This window comes from Sciurus carolinensis, chromosome 5 (assembly GCF_902686445.1).
Source record: "Sciurus carolinensis chromosome 5, mSciCar1.2, whole genome shotgun sequence".
NCBI classification, from domain to species: Eukaryota; Metazoa; Chordata; class Mammalia; order Rodentia; family Sciuridae; genus Sciurus; species Sciurus carolinensis.
The window spans coordinates 102146469-102166152 of NC_062217.1; the positions used below are offsets into that span (position 1 = coordinate 102146469).

The 19684-nt window shown below is 35.8% G+C and overlaps 1 protein-coding gene and 1 pseudogene across 3 annotated transcripts in view; one reads left to right on the forward strand and one right to left on the reverse strand.

Annotated features, from left to right (window-relative positions):
• Positions 1-1208: 1208 nt before the first annotated feature.
• The window catches only part of Parg (poly(ADP-ribose) glycohydrolase), a 120734-nt gene continuing 102258 nt past the window's right edge, over positions 1209-19684 (reverse strand). For all 3 annotated transcript variants that reach the window (XM_047552605.1, XM_047552604.1, XM_047552606.1), the window contains exons 17-18: positions 6043-6171; positions 1209-5293 (exon numbers count right to left, since the gene is read on the reverse strand). In XM_047552605.1, coding sequence (XP_047408561.1) covers positions 5139-5293; positions 6043-6171 — 284 coding nt within the window. In that variant the 3' untranslated portion in view covers positions 1209-5138. The remainder of the gene's footprint in view (positions 5294-6042; positions 6172-19684) is intronic.
• LOC124984784 (40S ribosomal protein S3a-like) lies at positions 11191-11995 on the forward strand (annotated as a pseudogene).

Consider the following 19684-nt stretch of genomic DNA (forward strand, 5'->3'; position numbering starts at 1 on the left):
ACTCAGCTTCCAAAAGTGGCTGATTACACGTGTCCCACCATTCTTGGCTCATTTTTTTGATGTGTCCACATGTGTCTGCATGATGATATCGTGATCATGTCTGTTGAAGACACTGGCTTATAGACAAAATAAATTTTAGAATAACTTCATTATAATTTGGGATGGGAAATTGGTAGAAATATAATTTAATCATAAACTGATAACTGTTGAAGATGAGTGATGGATATATGGGGTTTCATTACCCTATTTTATTTTTGTATTTGTGTGAAACTCTCCTTAAAAAGAAAACGCAACATAAAAAGTTTTCCGACTACCACTCTAAGTAATACAATAGGATTTTATAACAATCAGGATTTTACTGTAGTGGACTGTCTTCATTTCTGCTAAGTATAAACTTAGTATCTAATGTGGGCACAACTATCAGAGCTAAAAAGAGACTGACATATAGTTATCACTCAAATTGCCATGTTTCCTCATATGTACGATGTCTTAGTGGGTTGGGGTCATAGCTCAGTGGTAGAGAGTGCCTAGCTTGTGTGAAGCACTGGATTAGATTCTCAACACCACATATAAATAAATAAAGGTCCATTGACAACTAAAAAAATTTTTGAAAAAAAAAAGATGTCTTAGATGATAAAATATACCTTAAGTTTTATGTATCATTAAGAAAAACTGATGTTAAAATCAGACATTATTACCTTATGTATATATAACTATATGACTAGTATGATTCTACATCATGAACAACCAGAAGAATAAGAAATTATACTTCATTTATGTATGATGTGTCAAAGTGCATTCTACTGTCATGTAGACCTAATTAGAACATTAAAAAAAAAAAAAAGGAAATTTTTACAAGTGCTTTGATTTCAGAGATGCTATAATGTGAAAAAATGCTTGTTGGCATCTGTGCAATGAATGAATACTCTGAAATCGCATGAAGTCAAGATTATAGTGAAAATCTTTAAATGTTTAAGACAGATGAGAGTCTGGTTTGAGGCTGTTAACAATTCTGGAGTGAATGTGTTTCTTTCCCCAAATACTAAAATTTTATGTACAACTTTATAAGTGGAGTGGCAAATCTATATGTAAAAACGTTCACCAAATCCCTAAGACACACTATATGTTTTCACTGAGAGCATGCACACAAAATATTACATGAAAAATGACTTAACTATTTGCATAAAGAAGAGGTAGTGACAAGGGGATCCAAATTTCTTTATTCTCTTCCTGCAAAATCATGTAAACATCAGTACAGACTTCTCCTTATGCCTAAATCCAGAATCATCATGACACATTAATCTTACATTTAAAATAAAGTCAGGAGCAATAAAGCCAATTACAAGATGAACATATACAGCTTTGCTGTCTTGTCTGGGAAACCTTCCATTTGAAGGTACAATTGATCTGTGTGTATCTGGTGAGCAGGGACTCAGGACATTTTGCTACTGGGACAAAGGACAGTAGTGAGTCAGTGGATCTTAGCTGTTTGTTCTAGCAAGTATCACTTTGGAATGTCCCCTTTCCCCCAAAAAAAGGACAGGATTAATATTCTGAACTAATCATGTTCCAGCAATGACTAGACTTGTTCTTCCCTGCAAACAAAGGGATGGGAGGTATTCAGAGGTTTGAGAGAAGGAAGTATAGGCCCTCTCAATCTTTACTTATCTTTACAAGTTGCTACATGAGATTGTCTTCCTTGAATCAGATTAAAAAACAAAATAAAATAAAAAAAATGAACATGCAGCCACACAGACTGAAGAAAGGGGAAGAACATAGGTGAAAAATCTATGCAGCCATGTCTCTTCCTGTTGAGGAAGTTTTCCAAAAATGTGATCCAACTAACTTTTTGCTCAATATATTCTGGAGTGAGACAGCTTAACCACATTTGATTTCCAGAGCAATATATACTAAAGAGAAGTACATGGCATAATAATCACTGTGCTCATTAAGGTAAGATCTCCTTTTTCAATTTCCCTTTTAAATACCGGTTTGAGTATGCCTTCTCTAAATGCCTCTATAACCAGCAACAAGAGACAATCCTTCTGGAAACAACTGCATGTACCCAACTAATAACAAGTTATTCATAATGAAGAATAAACTACACAGGTTAAGAACCCCTAATGTGAAAATTGGAAATCTCAAATGCTCCAAAATCTGAAACTTTCTCAGTACTGACACGACACCCCAAGTGGTAAATGCCACATATGACTTTTTGTGACAAGCCCCAAAGTGAAGGTGCACGAAAAATGTGTAAGATTGACTGTCAGGTCATGTGTATATATGAAACGTAAATAAATTTTGCATTTAGACTTGGGCCTCATTCCAAAGTCATCTCATTTTGTACACAAATATTCCAAAATCTGAAAACAAATCTAGAATCCAAACCTCTTCTGGTCCCAAGTATTTCAATAAGGGATATTTAACTTGTACCAGGACCTTGCGAGATAACAAGGGTGTCAGGGCCTTTTCTGTATTAGATCCCCACAGATGACAGAGTAGGTCCCTTTTCCATATGAATTCCTTCAGGTTGAGCTTGTTCTACATCCCCTAACTTCTGGGCATCTGTTACTCGCTGGAAAAATAGACTAAAATATGTAGAACAATTAGTAGAGTGGTTAACATACAATAGGTACTCCATTATGTTTCCTGGTCAACTGTGGTATTTTTGAACACAATTGTGTGTTCAAAGTATGTGTTCAGTGTTACTGTTTTATTTCCCAGTAGGTGCTATTAGTCCATTTTCTACCTAAGTTAGGCGAGATATCAATTTATTTAAACAAGGTTAAAATATTAACTAAACATACGGCCAGCATTTGAACCCAATTTTCCTGAATTAGAAATCTCATGTCCTTTCCATTACTAAACATTGTTTTGTTAAACTGCTATTATAGATCTGAGTAAGTTAGTTAAAAATTGAAAAGTAAGCTTTATTAAAAACCTAAGATTTCTAGATGAAAAAAGAAGTAACAAATGAAAACAATAAACCCTGTATAAAAGAGAGTAAAACGATAATTGTTAAACATCTCAGAATAGATACAAATGTTAAGGAGACATTAATTTCTTCCTTTTTGCAGATGACCCTTAACAACAAAGTAATTACATTTGTTGTACTTTCTTCCCCCATCAAAAAGTCTGGCATGCACTCTGTTATGTTCCCTCTGATTAAGTTGCCCCACTGTCAGGGCATACTGGGATAAAGAACTGGTCAGTTTTCATTTTTGGAAACCTCTTAACAGCAAGAGAGGCAAAGCAGTTAGTAGATGGCCCCATCACTACCCCTATACAGTACCAAGAGCTAAATATCTGCTTCTACGTTCTGGAATACTGAGCTGGGTGGTCTTCTAACCTGGATCCATAATTTCTCTACTACAAGAACCAGAAAACACTGTTCATGAAAACACTTTAAACAACTGCTTGCTTATAGGACTAAGAGGAGAAGAGTATAAGGATAGAAAAATGAGGAAAGGAAATATAACCATAAATGCTTAATCAAAGCACAGATTAGGTTGGGAAAGAGACTTCAGTATCAGCAGAAATAGAGTCAGACACCTTCAAATCTAGGAGATGATTAAAAATCTTAGTTACATGATAAACAGCTTCATCAATGACAAGTGTTTGCCATCAGGTGCCAAATCCTATTATCTTATCAATCTCTATACAAACATAAAGAGTTATACACTTGTAATCCCAGCTCTCAGGAGGCTAAGGCAAGATGATCTTGAGTTTAAGACCAGTCTGAGACCTGTTTCCAAACAAACAAACAAAGAAGAAAGAAGGAGGAGGAGGAGTTACTGGCCCAGGCCTTAATTTTTTCCTTCTAGTACTGATAACAGGAGTTAAGGTCATCTACTGAAGCTTATTATAATAGAATTTGATCTCCATGGGTTTTTCCTGATAACTGACTGTAAACCAGAACAACACTGTAGTTTAGGACTATTTTGGAAATCAAAATAAGTGCTTTTGAGATTAAACTCTCCTCAGCAGAAGACTGACTTTGGTTTTCAGTTTAATCTTCTAAAGACATCATTATTTATGTTTGTTACCACTTTTTAAAGAACAAAATTGTGAACTATGATTTTAAACACAGCCCTGATAAAGCTTAAAACTAATCATTTTCCCCAGTTTTATTTGGATTTTATGTATTCCACATAGAAACACCTAAAGATCATGTGTATATAATATATAAAATATAGATGATATGGGAGTTTTTGACAAATGATTTATTAATGAAAAATTATTAACTATATAACCTTTGAATACCACAGAAACTTCAATATGTACAAATTAGCATGAAGTTTCTAGTTCCCAAACTTTGGTTATATGAATATGCCTCAAGCACCACAGAACAAACATTGATCCTAATTAAAAAAAAAAAAAAAAAACTTAAGAAACAAACAAACAAAACCCCCTTCTACTCTCTTGAATCTGTTTTCATCACACCATATGAGGGAAACTCTTTTATTCTACATTGCCTTTCATCTTGGTCAGTTTCTAGAAATAGTGTCAATAAAAACTGATCAGGAGAAAAAAGACAAACCATATAGATAAAAGCTGATGTATTAAAAGAACAACTTCTGGAAATTATTCTGTCTTAAATAAGGAACAACATAGGATATGTGCACTATGTAACATGTATGAAAAAAACAATCATTAATCTTCAAAAATTCAAACAATGTAAGTTTGTTAGTGTTGGGATGAAAGGCTCACAGGGAGATTTGTAGCAAATTCTGTTACAAAGATTCCTGAATTTTGACTTTTTCCCAGGCTCACTGGCACCTGCTAGCTGCAGAAAGAATTTGTATAATACACATCCACGAAGAGAGAGACCTGACAGCTGAGCACAGCCTTTCATGGAGATTTTTACAAGAAATCTGATGGGCAAAAGAAAGACAAATCAAAGAATGAAAACTGAAACAGAAGAAAATGGAAAGATAAACAATCCAAGACTGCATAAGTCAGGATGGAGGAAGCTTAAATGTACAAACTGACAATTGCATATGTTTAGAAGGGATCACATCCTTGACTACAAATGTAGATTATATACACACTTATATTAACTTAAGTCATTTTATATATTACACCTGACAATTCAAACAGGATGTCTCTGAGCAGTGGGATTCTGTTCACTTGGCTTCTCAAGTCCCTGTCTTTTGTCCTGGCTGGTCGACAGTCTCTGCACAGGACTCAACAGCATGGTATATGAATGGATAAAGCTTGATGTCTGGTCCAGGGGTGGAACAGTTTCTGCATTCTTCATTGTAGTATCGTAGCAATAGCTTATACACATCTCCTGGAGGGTAATGGTCAGAACAATTTGCATATTAAAGTATGTAGATGGAAAAAAATTTCAAAAGAACACTAGAGTTCTGTCATAATCTAAAGAGCCATGCTCAGATTTGGTTTTCGAAACTACAATATGAATTTCTTATGTTTAGAAATTCCTGGAATAAATTTAAAAATTTTATAAATACTTTAAAGAAACTACTTAGATCATGATAACATCAGGCTACATATGGTAAATTGTCCACATGGTGTTGTGGGAATTCATGGTAACCGTAGTTGTACATTCAGCTCCTAAGGTAGCAATCACACTGGATGAACATGCTCCGTATCTGATAATACCACAGGTTGAGGCTTCTTAGGTTTGAATTTACTTTCATGTGTCTTCTACCTTTTTTTTTTCTCTTTGCTTTTTAAATTTTTTGGTACTGGAGATTGAACCTAGGGTCTTTTGAATGGTAAGCACATACTCTACCACTGAGCTACGCTCCAGTTCCCCTTTTAGTTTTCTATACACACAAAAATAAAAATGGAAAATAACTCTATAGTTTCTTGATTTTACTCTTAATAAGTTGACATACCTATTCAAGATATGTCAGAAAAATAAACTACAAATGCTGTCTCTTTAAGAGATACCCCCTTGAAGTGATGCACTTGTTTCTTCTTATCCACTGTGATCCATCCAGATTTAGCAAGTGTTCCTCCTAGATGGTGTATAATCCATTGAGATATTAAGTATTAAGTCTATATCCTACTTACCAACAGTCAGTTTCCTCTCAGTAAGGCAAGTGTGCATACTATAAATGTCTCTCATCAATTCTGAGTCCCCAAAGGTAAAATAAACCACATCTCGTTCAGCTGCTGCAGCTGCCAGTATCTGTATTAAAGCTGTAGCAAAGAGAAAAGATATAGCTGTATTATGACTCTTCCAATTAAGTTACCTTTAACTCTTTCAACCAGCTAACTTGTAGCTGGTACGTCATAGCTTCATCTCAGATTAAAGATTTATAAATCAAATACACGTTATTACTAGGCATAATGCGTATAAAATGGGCATAAATCACCTAGTTGTGTGATTTTTCAGAAATGCTGCTAAGAATATCATTGAGGTAGGATTTCAACACAGGCACCTTCTCTGGATCATAAATAAAGGAAAGTGCATCTGAAATCACAAATCAAGGCACTGACGTGGTATTTATATCCACTTCTTTTAATTCAGAACTAAAATTTTTGTTTGCTTGCTTGATTTCATAATTCAGTCTTATTACACAGTCACTGGTCTTTTGTATCACAGGCATATCTGGAGGTTCCAATTCTCTCATGGATGCCACAGCAGCCACAGCAAGCATTCCCAAACTGTATCCCTCTATGCTTCTACTGCCAACGTTCCTGCAGCATGGAGTCAGGAGTCAGTGTTACTAAAGATGTTGGGCAGTAACTCTCTGGTATGTTGGAATAGGAAAACAACTGAGAGCTACCATCTTCAAGAGTCAAAGCTACAAATCAATGAGCCTGAAAATGTCAGCAAAAATTAAGTTCCTTTATAATCTTAATCTCCATAGGAAGAATTTATTTGAATAACAATGAAACTGAATATGGTTACAATAAGTGCCCTTTTGCTAGTTGTATGTCTTTCATTTCGTAAAAGAGAAGGTGGGGGTCAAATTAAAACATGGAGGGGCTGGGGTTGTAGCTCAGTGGTGGAGCACTTGCCCTGCATATATGAGGCACTAGGTTCAATCTTCAGCACCACATAAAAGTAAATAAATAAAATAAAGATACCATGTCCATCTACAATTAAAAATATTTAAAAAACATTACAGAGGATATCTTTTTATTGTTTTGATTTTGACGGCATGCTAATAGTCTACATATTCAACATTAACAATATAATGGAAATGGGGAGGAACCTACAATTGAAAGTAAAATAAAACAAGTAAGCCTACTTTTAGTTCAAGTGAATAACTACACTGAAGAGAAAGAAAAAAGAAAAGAAAAAAATAACTGAAAGAAATTATGAAGATGGTTATGTGATTGATCACCCTTGGTCTTAGCCATATTTTTAGGAAAGAACTGCAAACAAATTCCCAACTCTTTTTGCTAGGAATGTTTATTACAGTAATTACATATAAAGCAATTCTGAGACTATTTTTAAGTATATTAGAGGACTAAGCAAAAGAATAAATAAGTTGATGCTACTGGGGGCTCAGAGTCTTACTATGAGAGAATGGACACACAGACATAAAATGAGGGAAGACAAAAAATAACTCCATGGGGATGGATAAAAATGAAAGACAGTGGAGCACACAGTGGCGCACACCTGTAATCCCAACAGCTTAGGAGGCTGAGGCAGGAATATCACAAGTTCAAAGTCAGCCTCAGTCATTTATCAAGGCACTATCTCAAAATAAAAAGGGCTGGGGATGTGGCTTAGTGGTAAAGTGCCCCTGAGTCTAATCTCCAGTTCAAAAAAAGAGAAAGAAATAGAAAGACAATGGTGTGTGTTCATGATGTCTAAATTAGATACATATTTGTGAGTGTGTTCATACACACATTTTCTAGTTCTGTTGGCTATATGGGGCAAAAACTGACACTCTAGTAGCACTGGGCACACTGAGTACACGGATGGTGGTCTATAATTCCAGTCCTTCTAAAAGGAATAGACTCCTTACGGAAATGCCTGATTCCATGGTTGGGACAGGAAAGATACAAGATGAGCCCAGAACATTCTGTTATACCAGAAGGTAAAGTAATGCTAAAAAAAAAAAAAAAAAAAGATGAAAGAAAAATTGGTGGGAACTTATCATAAGGAAATGGGAACCAGTTTGAAGGAGCTCCCATTACCCAAATCTGGAGGCTGAGCACCAAAATACTAAGTACAACAATCAATTAATTACAAACTATTAAAAATGTGTACCCTTGATAAATACCTATTAGATGCATAAAGGAGGGAGCACCATAACAGGAACAACTTCTCTATGCAATCAACTATGGTTAAGACTTGATCAGGCAACAATCATTTACAGATGTAAAGTCAAAGGAAAATTTTGTGTTACAGTGTCTTCCCACAGACTGCTTACTAGTTACAAGGGAAAACAAACAAACAAACAAACAAAAACCTCAGGAACTATGCAGTAGAGAAACCAGGCAATGCTGGGTGATCAAAATAAGAATCAACAATTGTGTGTGATGCCCTCGAATGCTTCAAGACATCATCACTGATGCAGTGGTTCTGACTGAGAATATATTATCTCAACCACATCATGAGGAAAACAGTAAACTCAAAGAATGTTGTATTCTTCAAATATGTTGATGTCATAAAAGACAAAGGCTGTTTTGGAAATACCATAAATTCAAAACAAGTCTAAAATATGTGGCAACTAAATGACTAAATGATGTAGCTGAGCCTAGACTCTGTTGGAGGGGAAAAGACTAGAAAAGAGCTTTATTGGGTCATCTGACATGAAAATATAAAGAGTAGATAAAGGTACTAATGTACACTTATGGTTTTAATAACTGATGTGTTTAAGAGGTTTTTTTTCCCCCTATTCCCTTAGGAAATACACATTGATATAGTCAGGAAAGAGGGCACAATGTATGTAACTTAGATCAAATGGTTCAGGAAAAAAATTGTGTGCAGGTGTATAGGTATTACATACACAGAAATAGGTATATTATTTTTACTCTTTATAAATTTGAAAGCATTTTTAAATAGTTAAAAAAGTTATGAAGGGAAAAATGTTTCAAGGTAAGCTAGGAAAATTTGGCATAGTCAAGTATTCTCCAGATTTGGGAAAGAATCTATATTATAATACAGATGAGATTTTAAAATATATTCAGTGTATGTCCTGATTTCCCAACTAATATTTATTGAGATTCCATATCTTGGGAGGTATCAATGACTAGATCTCATTAATCTCAGAGGGCTGAAATTGGTAAATTTTAATTAAAACTGCTCAACCAACTTATGCATACATTAAAGCTACACTACCCAATTTTAAAACATTTCTAATTAACCCTAAACTACATATAAAAATGGAAACTAGTGAACTGTCATCTTTCTCTACCAAGAGATATATAATCTTTTCCCTTTCAGAGAGAATAAAAATTTGGTTTTAAGTGCTTCCTATTAAATAAAAAAGAAAAAAAAGACTTGAAGAAAAGTTCCTTTTGGGCCATTTCCTATTAGATTACTGGTTATTTGTCATCTGTGAAAATGAAATATTCATAAAACATTTAAAATTTGTTTCCTTTTAGAATTTATACTAAAAAGTGCTCCACAGGTCATTTTGCCACTGTGGATAGGCTTGTGAAGTCAAGTTTGACAGAATTACCAAAAAGAGATTAGATCCTAATAAAAGAAAGAAGTAAAATGAATTTTGCACATTCTCCCCCACCCTAAACTCTTTTTTTTTTTTTTTTTTTTTTTTTTTAAATTTTTGGTGCTGGGGATATTGAACTCAGGGCATCGGGCATGCTAGGCAAGCACTATACCTCTGAGTTATATCCCTAGTCCCAAGCCTGACATTTTTTATTTCACATCCATTTCTGTTTGAGTTCATAAGTACAAGTTAGACTAGTTAGAACTGGGAGACAGAAGATTCAAAGTTAGTTCACATCCTCTGCTAGCTCTCTCTAGCCAGTTGCTTAACCCTCTTGGCCTCATTTTTCTCAGCCATACAATAAAGCACTTGAATCAGATGATCTCTAAAGACTCTTTCAGAGTTTAAGATTCCATAATCACTATTAGAATTTTTCTCTATCTATCATTAGATGTTAGATTATAAACACACAAAGGAAATTTTCAGGAAGATAAATTAATCTCAACCCTAGATACGTCAGTAGTCACTGGCAAAAGCTCATTTAAACAACACAATACACAGACCTCACTCTCTCATATTCCCAAGATCTTTGTAAATCTAGAGAATTATGCTTCATGATTTAAATGAACTCTCTTCTACCTAATGTTAGATAAGAATAAATCACAAATCTAATAATGTACATGGACTGATTCCAAGTCTGACATAAAAGCATGAAATTCTAACTTCAAGTACATCTAGGTGCCAAAATAATCACTTAAATTAACCTGTGGGGAGCTTGGTTTTAATTTTCATTTTGGCATCAATGCTAAGCTATGAAGAAAATACAAATAAATGTAAATAACCTAAAAAAAAAATTTATAGTGTCCTGTTGCAACAAATGAGTCAAACAGAAAATGGGAAAAATGACGGATACTATACCACAGGTGTTATTTGAGGCCACCAGCACATAATATTAGTAATACCTGCTCACTCTGAGCTCTGACATAATGTGAACACTGGTCTGGGAGCTTTATAAGCACCAACTTATAAGGATTAACTCATTTAATCCTTATAGAAACCGAATGAGGTAATCATTAGTATTATTTGTTTTGAAAATAATAGGTGCCAACAGGTCAAGTAATTTATCTGAGGTCACCTATGTCAGAATGTGGTGGAGCTGAGACTTAAATCCCTGCAGTGTGACTCAAGGGCCTTATGCCCTCACCCTTCTGCTTCCATGCTGCCACGACACATTATTCTGCCCAAAGCCAAGCAGACGTTACCACATGTCAGTTACAAGAACTTCCTTACACTGTTTACTACATTATTTGAATGCATTTTGGCGAAGAGGCTCAAACAGTACAGACTTGAAAGCACTACTCATGCCCTTCTAGTGAACCCAAGGTCTTTTGTGAGCTCTCACACCACTGGTTTCCCTGAAAACCCAAGCAGTGCTCACCAGCCTAAGGCACCTGCTTGTTGTTCCCACAACACAGCACTTTTCTAGGCCAACTCCTATTCTTCCGATGCTCTTGTCCTCTGGCTACTCTTCTTAATTTTGACTTGTCCTATTCCCTTCTCCTATTATGCAGGTTTTAAAGGCTCAATGTTATCTTTTGGCTCTCTGAGCAGCACAATAGAGATAGGTAAGAACAAGAGCCTAAGGCAGCAAGAAGGAACCCTAGAAGAAAGGGGTCGATTATTTTTTAAGAAATGTTGGTATGGTGTGAAAGTACTGGCTATGTTCAACATAAGAAATATTGAGAAAACATTTGTTATAAAGACTCAAGGAACTGAAATTGCATCTGATGGTCTTAAGGACTGTGTGTTTGTGGTGAATTTTGCTGATGTGCGGAATGATGAAATTGCACTTAAGAAATTCAAGCTAGTTACTGAAGACGTTCAGGGCAAAAACTGCCTACCTTCTATGCCAGGGATCTTATCCAAGACAAAATGTGTTCCATGGCAAAATACAGCAGACCAAGACTGAAGCTCATGTTGATGTCAAGACTATTACTGGTTATTTGCTGCATCTATTCTATGTTTGTTTTACTAAAAAAAGCAACAATCAGATATGGAAGACCTCTTATGGCTTAACAGTTTGCCAAATATAGAAGATGATGGAAATCATGACTCAGGAGGTACAGACAAATGATTTGAAAGAAGTGGTCAATATACTGGTTCCAGACAGCATTGGAAAAGACATATGAAAGGCTTGCCAATCTATTTATCTTTTTTTATGATACCTTCATTAGAAAAGTAAAAATGCTGAAGAAATTCAAGTTTGAATTGGGAAAACTCATGAGCTTCATGGTGTAAGTAGTAGTTCTGGAAAGGGTACTGGGGATGAGACAAACACTAAAGTTGGATGAACCTATGGATAAGAACCACCAGTCCAAGAACCTATCTAAAATTCAGATTTTTAAAAAAGTCATAAATAAAAAGTCCTTTTGGTGAAAAAAGGCAACTGGGGCGGGGGGAGGGCTCAACTGTTGGGTCTTTCACCCACTTTAAATACACTCTCCAACTCCTATATCTAGACCCAACACAGTTTAAAAAATAAAAGCATATACATTGGCTTCAATTCTGGCTTGAATCCTGGCACTGGCACTTAGTGTCTGTGAACTTTAAGGTAATTACTTGTCTCTCTGTCTTGGTTGTCTCACCAATAAAAATAAAAATAAAACCTTCCTAATAGGCTATTCTTATATGTAGGTAAAAAATGTACTTAGTTTAATTCCTAGAACACAGAATACACTCAACATGTTCTGAACTAATAATAATATTGACAACAAAAACAATAGTGAACACACTATGGTCTTTGAGGAAGATTAAATATTAGTTCTGACATCAGCTCTCTTTTTAGGTTTGTTAGCCTGTCTACAAACCTTGGTTTACAAATTCTTGAACATGCAGCTACAAACTAAAAGGTAATTATGCAAATAAAATGAGAAAAATGCAGTGATTCTTATACTTAATGATCATCAACTCCTGGACAGTAAAAAGAAAATTCCTGAAGTCATTTCCCAGTTCCATTACCTCAGCACCATCTCTGAGGTGCTGATAACAAGTATTCACTTACTCCAGACATTTCTGAATGAACATTATCATACAAGGTCCTAACCTAAGAACTGCGTCCATAAAGAGGACAACACAGAAATGTTAAGAAGGAGTATTCCTATTCAAGCAAGGCTGGGAGAGAAATGGAGAGGATGATTTGTTCTGGTGTAAGGAAGCAAAGTGCCAAAGAACATGTAGTAGGCAAAGTGAGGTAACCTGGAGCACAATTCTTTCTTCAATTTTCTGTCAGCTCTTCTGCACCTCCATTTCCATGCCTCCCACCAACCCCAGTAAATGGGCTAGGCCAGGCCAACCACAGGATAGCAAAAAATGCCTCATTACTATTGTTTCAGGTTCCAGATTAATAATGTTTTGTTCTGTTTTTGCAGTTTATCTATCTTGATTCTAAAATAGCAAAGTAATTAGTAAAGACATATGTAGGTTTGATATAAATGGAAACTAGGTCAGAAAGAAATTTATATATCAAGTTTCTAAATCTCAGAAACTCTTCACTTAATATAAATGTCATGAACACCAACTGAAAATTTTCTCAATTTCATTAGGGATGTATCAAGTATTTACTGAGTTTGGGAAATGATAATTTGGTCCCAGTGATGGGAAGGTAGGTATCCAAGTTGGTCCAATTAGAGTACTTCCATGGAATTTTTAAACCAAGGAGTCCTTCTTCGTCTTGGCCACTCAACAGTAGCGCTGTAAGCCTGGAACTCTTTGGTCCTGGTTCCTGTTATGCAGAAAAAATTGATGGAAACAGAAGATAATGAGGCCATCACACTGAGAAGAGCAGGCAGGAGAGGAAACAACACATGCACTGAAGACAGGGAGCACCTAATCCCAGGATCATCCCTGAGGGCAACTCCATCTTGCCTTTCTTAGTGAACTGGCCATTAATCCCCTTCTAGGCAGAAGAAATAAACTACATTAGTTCTCTTTTAATGGAAACAATCCTGATTCATAACTTTTTGGAGGGGGGAAAGGGCTCTTTCTGGGGCAGATAACGCCAGAGCAGAGTCTTACAGGAACAGAAGGAAATAGTTGCATACAGACAGGTGGTTACAAAAGAATAAATCTAAAGTCTTAGATTAATAAAAGGCATACAGAGGCTGCTAAAAAATCTATTAAAAAGAAATTAGTTAGGGCTGGGGAGATAGCTCAGTTGGTAGAGTGCTTATCTTGCAAGCACAAGGCCCTGGGTTCAATCCCCAGCACCGAAAAAAAAAAAATAGTTGAAGAGATTTTATTTGCAAGTCACTTTTAGGCACCGAAGGTAGGAAATGGGAATAGAAAAGAATATGCATAGAACTACAGCTTTAAGATACCTTTAAGAGCTGGTAATGTATAGCTCTGTGGTAAAGCATAGGCTTAGTACCTGGGTTTAGTCTCTAGCACTGCTCAAAACAAAAACAAAGAACAGATAGAGAAAAATGGCCAACAGTATAAAATCTCACTATCAGGTAAAATTCTGTGAATATAGCAAAAATTAAACAATGAAGGGAAGGCAAGAAGAAATTGACAAAATCACAATAGAACAAAGAACTTTAAAGCACTATTCAGTGTCTTCATGAAGCAAGCAGATAAAATCAGAAGGATGAAAAGTCTCAGGTGTTAAGTATAGAATCCTCCCCCTGTACCCTTACTGGGGATTGAACCCAGTCCCTCACACATGCTAAGCAAGGACTCTACCATTGGGCTACACCCCCAACCCCTATTTATTATATTTATTTTGAGACAGGGTACCATTAAGTTGCCTAGGTTCACCTCAAACTTGCGATCTTCCTATCTCAGTCTCCCAGTAGCTGGGATTACAGGTGTGTGCCACCACATCTGGCTGAGGTATAGAATTTTACAGGCATGGAGTAAGCTCTATACCTTCAGAGACACCTTTTCAGTGTCAACACATCTGTAATAATTAACTATATTAGGTCACACAGAGAAGGTGAAAAAATTCCCAAAAGTAGAATATTCTATAATTTTCTGACTATAATACAATAAGAATAATAAAAAGCAAATTTATCTTAAGAAATCCAACTCTTTATAAATGTTTAAAATCTCCTAAAAATCTCATGGTGCCTAGGGCCTGGTGGTACACATGAGGACAGGATGTAGAAAACTGAAAGAAGAAAAAAAAAAGGGGGGGCTTCCACCCTAACGATGAAAATGTCAAATAACTTACAAATTATAACTCCTCCTGGCTTTACCAGAAAATTGAGTTTGCAAGGCAATTGATACATGACAAACCCCTCCAAAGAGATAAAGCATGAACTGCTTTACCTTTGAAAGATCACAAGATAAATATGTAGTCACCATACAAATGGGTAAGAATAAATCCACTAAAACTTTAATAAAATTTTTACATAATTTTTTTAATGCTGGGTCTCAGGCATGCTAGGCAAGTGCTACATTCCTAGCCCCACTTTAACAAAAATTTAAAAGTCAAGAGGGGACCAGGGGTCACTTCAGACTATAGATGCTCTTCACTTCTGATAGGGTTACATCCTGATAAACCCATAATTAAAAATATCCTAAGTAGAAAGTACATTTAATCACCTAAACTAGCAGTCTTCTCAGTCTAGCAGCACAATACTGTAGAACATTAGTTGTTTTCCTTCATGATTATGGGGCTGGCTGGGAACTGCCATTTGTAGACACTGCCCAGTATCAAATGAGAGTAATATACTACGTTTCACTAGCCTGGGAAAAGATCAAAAGTCAAAATATGAAGTACCTTTTCTACTGAATATGCACTGTTTTTGTACAATCATAAAGAACCATTGTGAGTCAGGAACTGTCTACAGTTAGAAGCCCCCAAAGTAAGGAGAGTTTGAATTTACTCAAAACATTTTTCCATGGCCTCCACTAGGCAAGAGGGCACACAGCCCTACTGGTGGCACAGGTATGCATGAGACCACTGGCTACTGCTGCGGCCAGCCACAGAATCCTTTCTTCTCTCCCAGTACCATCTTTCCTGCCTTCTGGTTTCTATGACCATCAGTTGCCTGGGACAGAAAGTTGTTAATAAATGTCTATTGAATTAATTAATATATGACAAATGTTTCCCTAATAGCTACACAACAAAGGGCAACTAAAGAAGTCCAAATTCAATAGGTAAAAATTGTTTAGCCCATGTACAATTAGGTAACAGTATATTAAAAATATTGACTCTTATTTTTAATAAAATAAAAATTTTAAGGTTTTATATATGCCTGTGTTCATCCTTCATGAAAAATTTTTGATAAGTTTTTTTGTTACAAAAACACATATATGATCACAATAGAAGAAGTTATTAAAAAGAAAATAAAGAACACCTGTGTCATCCACTTAGCAATAATCACAATCTTTGCACAAAAACTGATAAACAAAGAACCTCAAATTTGAATGTATTTTATATTCACAATTAAAATTTTAAATGATTTGTGTGGCATATACTATGTACTTCCCCCAATGTGATAATGTTCTAAAAATATCTTTTCATGTCAGCAGATATTTTTATTTTTCTTCTCCCAGTATCTTTTATTTATTTTTAATATTTTTAAAATTTGTTCTTTTTAGTTATACATGATAGCAGACTACACACACATAGAGTATAACTTATTCTATTTAGAATCCCATTCTTGTGGTTGTATACAAAGCAGAGTTACCCTGGTTGTGTATTCAAATACAAGGGTAGGAAAGTTATGTGATTCATTCTACTGTCCTTCCTATTCCCTTCCCCTCTCCTTTCCCTTCATTCCCCCACTTTGTCTAATCCAATGGATTTCTATTATTTCCCTCCTCACCCTCCCTTGTTTTGGGTTATAGCTTTTAATGGCTGCATAATATTTTATTACACAAATAAACCATTTCTCTCTCTCTTTTTTTTAATCAATTTTAGAGTCATACATTGTGGTGCACAACCATAATCCCAGCAACTCAGGAGGCGGAGACAGGAGGATTGCAAATTCAAGACCAGCCTCAGCAACTTAGGGAGGCCCTAAGCAAAAGGCTCCGGATGTAGCTCAGTGATAAAGCATCTCTGGGTTCAATACTTAGTACCAAACCAAACCAAACCAAGAAAACTGGGTATTAAAAACAATTCTCCACTAAAGGATAGTATGACTACTTATAATATTTTAATGATTATTCAAGTGAATAAAGGGTAGAAAGTTGTCAAAGAGGTCTTCCAAAACTTAAATCTCAATTATTAAGAAAATTAATTACACTGCAGAAATTTTTGAACACTATACCTGACAGTCACTAGAGCAAACAAAGCTGCAGTCTGAGAGAAAGGCTTTTAAGCCACAAAGAAAAGAAAGAAATGAACACATTTATAACGCTTTCTAAATTGTCCAGCACAAATGACCATGTTTTATGGCAGACCTGGTTTCTGGATTGATGGCACGAATCTAGTCATTCATTTTACTTAAGAGAAAAATAGGAAAAAAGTGTCTGTCATAAAATCAATAAACTCAGAGTGAAAAACATATTTCCTCAAACAAATTCAGGGTAATACAGAATTTCACAAAATAAAAACCCCAAATTCTTTCTTTTATGGACTTTCATACACTGAAAAAAAGGATCATACAGTTTTTGTTTTTAATTTTTAAGAAAATATGGATGAAAATCTCAAGGATGAGAAGTCAGGGAAGATTTTTCTAAGAACACCACAAAAAATGTGAACATAAATTAACTCAGTATGGCAACAGCTCAAGAGGCTGAAACAAAAAAAGTTAAGAAAAATGCCTGCAACACAGGACAACTGAAAAAGTACTATTTCTTAACATACAAAAAGTTATTACTAGTGAAAAATCAACTACTCCCAAAGAGATAAATGGACAGAAGGCATGAAGAGCAATTCACAAGACAACCAAAAAAATTTTGCATTTCAGAGAAATTAAAAAGATTGTCAAATCCAGTCTTGGTGACAGGGGACAGACAAATTCAAGTGGTAGGAACATGAGGTTAAGGAATAATTCTATAAAATGGGCCTACTGTGCTAACCCACACATGCTTTCTTTTCCAAGAAGAAATTTACCTGCAACCCTGTCTGCCTTAAGTGGATATTAAGTCACATTCCTTATCAAACTACCTGTTAAAATCTGCAGGAGAAATGCAGGCCCTAAATAATATCAATAAGAGGAATCCAAGTTACCCTGAAGAGGGAGACTTCTGTGACCCTTTTCACAGACCAGATCCCAACTCAGGGAGATAAGGATAATTACTCCTAACCATAAAATATGTAAGACCTAGAGTTGTCATGGCAGTGGGGACTTGAATATCTCATGTCCCCCTACTGTCAGTCAGAAGTCAAGAGGTGGACCTGGGACAGGACTCTCTGGAAACTTTTCTGGGATCCTAATAAAACTGGAAATCCACAAGATTTCATCTCACTCCAGTCAGAATGGCAATTATCAAGAATACAAGTAATAACAGACACTTCACAGAAGAAGATGTACAAGTAATCAACAGATATATGAAAAAATGTTCAACATCCCTAGTAATAAGAGAAATGCAAATCAAAACTACCCTAAGATTTCATCTCACCCCAATTAGAATGGCGATTATCAAGAACACAAGCAACAATAGGTGTTGGCGAGGATGTGGTGAAAAAGGAACACTCATACATTGCTGGTGGGGTTGCAAATTAGTGCAGCCACTCTGGAAAGCAGTGTGGAGATTCCTCAGAAAGCTTGGAATGGAAACACCATTTGACCCAGCTATCCCACTACTTGGTCTATACCCAAAGGACTTAAAATCAGCATACTACAGAGATACAGCCACATCAATGTTCATTGCTGCTCAATTCACCATAGCCAGATTGTGGAACCAACCTAGATGCCCTTCAGTTGATGAATGGATAAAGAAACTGTGGCATATTTATACAATGGAATATTACTCTGCAATGAAGAATGATAAAATTATGGCATTTGTAGGCAAATGGTCGAAATTGGAGAATATCATGCTTAGTGAGATAAGCCAATCTCAAAAAACTAAAGGACGAATGATCTCGCTGATAAGCGGATGAGGACATATAATGGGGGTGGGAGGGGTTAGCATTAGGTTTAGGGTTAGGTTTAGAGTTAGGCTAAGGAGAGCGGTAAGAATGAAGGAAAGAAGGACTGTATAAAGGGAAAAGGGTGGGAGGGGTGGGGGGGAAGGGAAAAAAAAGAAACATCATTACTCTATGTAAACGTAAAAAAATAAATTAAAAAAAAAAAAAAAAGAATACAAGTAATGATAAATGTTGGCAAGGATGCGGGGAAAGAGGTACATTCATACATTGATGGTGGACTGAAAATTGGTACAACCACTCTGGAAAGCAGTATGGAGATTCCTCAGAAAACTTGGAATGGAACCACCATTTGATCTAGCTGTTCCACTTCTTGGTAAATATCCAAAGAACTTAAAATCAGCATACTATAGTGATACAGCCACATCAATGTTTATAGCCGCTATGGAACCAACTTAGGTGCCCTTCAACAAAGGAATGGATGAAGAAAATGAGGCATATATACACAATAGATTATTATTCAGCCACAAAGAAGAATGAAATTATGGCATTTGGAGGTAAATGGATGGAACTGAAGCAATCATGCTGAGTGAAATAAGCCAGTCCCCAAAAAAACCAAAGCTGAATGTTCTCTCTGATATGCAGATACTAACACACAAGACTGGGGGAGATCAGAAGTTCATTGCATTAGACAAAAGGGAATGAAGGGAAGGGGGGAAAGACAGTAGAATGAACCAAAAACAGGAAGTTATATTCCATGTATGTATAATGTCAAAACACACTCTACTGTCATGTATATCTAAAAAGAGCAAATAAAAAATTTAAAAAAACAAGAAAAAAAAACTGGAGAGGCACATGGTCCCTCTCCACTCTGACAGGACCCACCTCTCCCTTGAGTGTCTCCTTTCCCTTTTCCTATTCCTTCAATAAACTCATTCCTGTTACTCTGAGCAACATGTGTTATAGTTTAGATATGAGGTGCCCCCAAAAGCTCACGTGTGAGACAATGCAAGAAGGTTCAGAGGAGAAATGATTG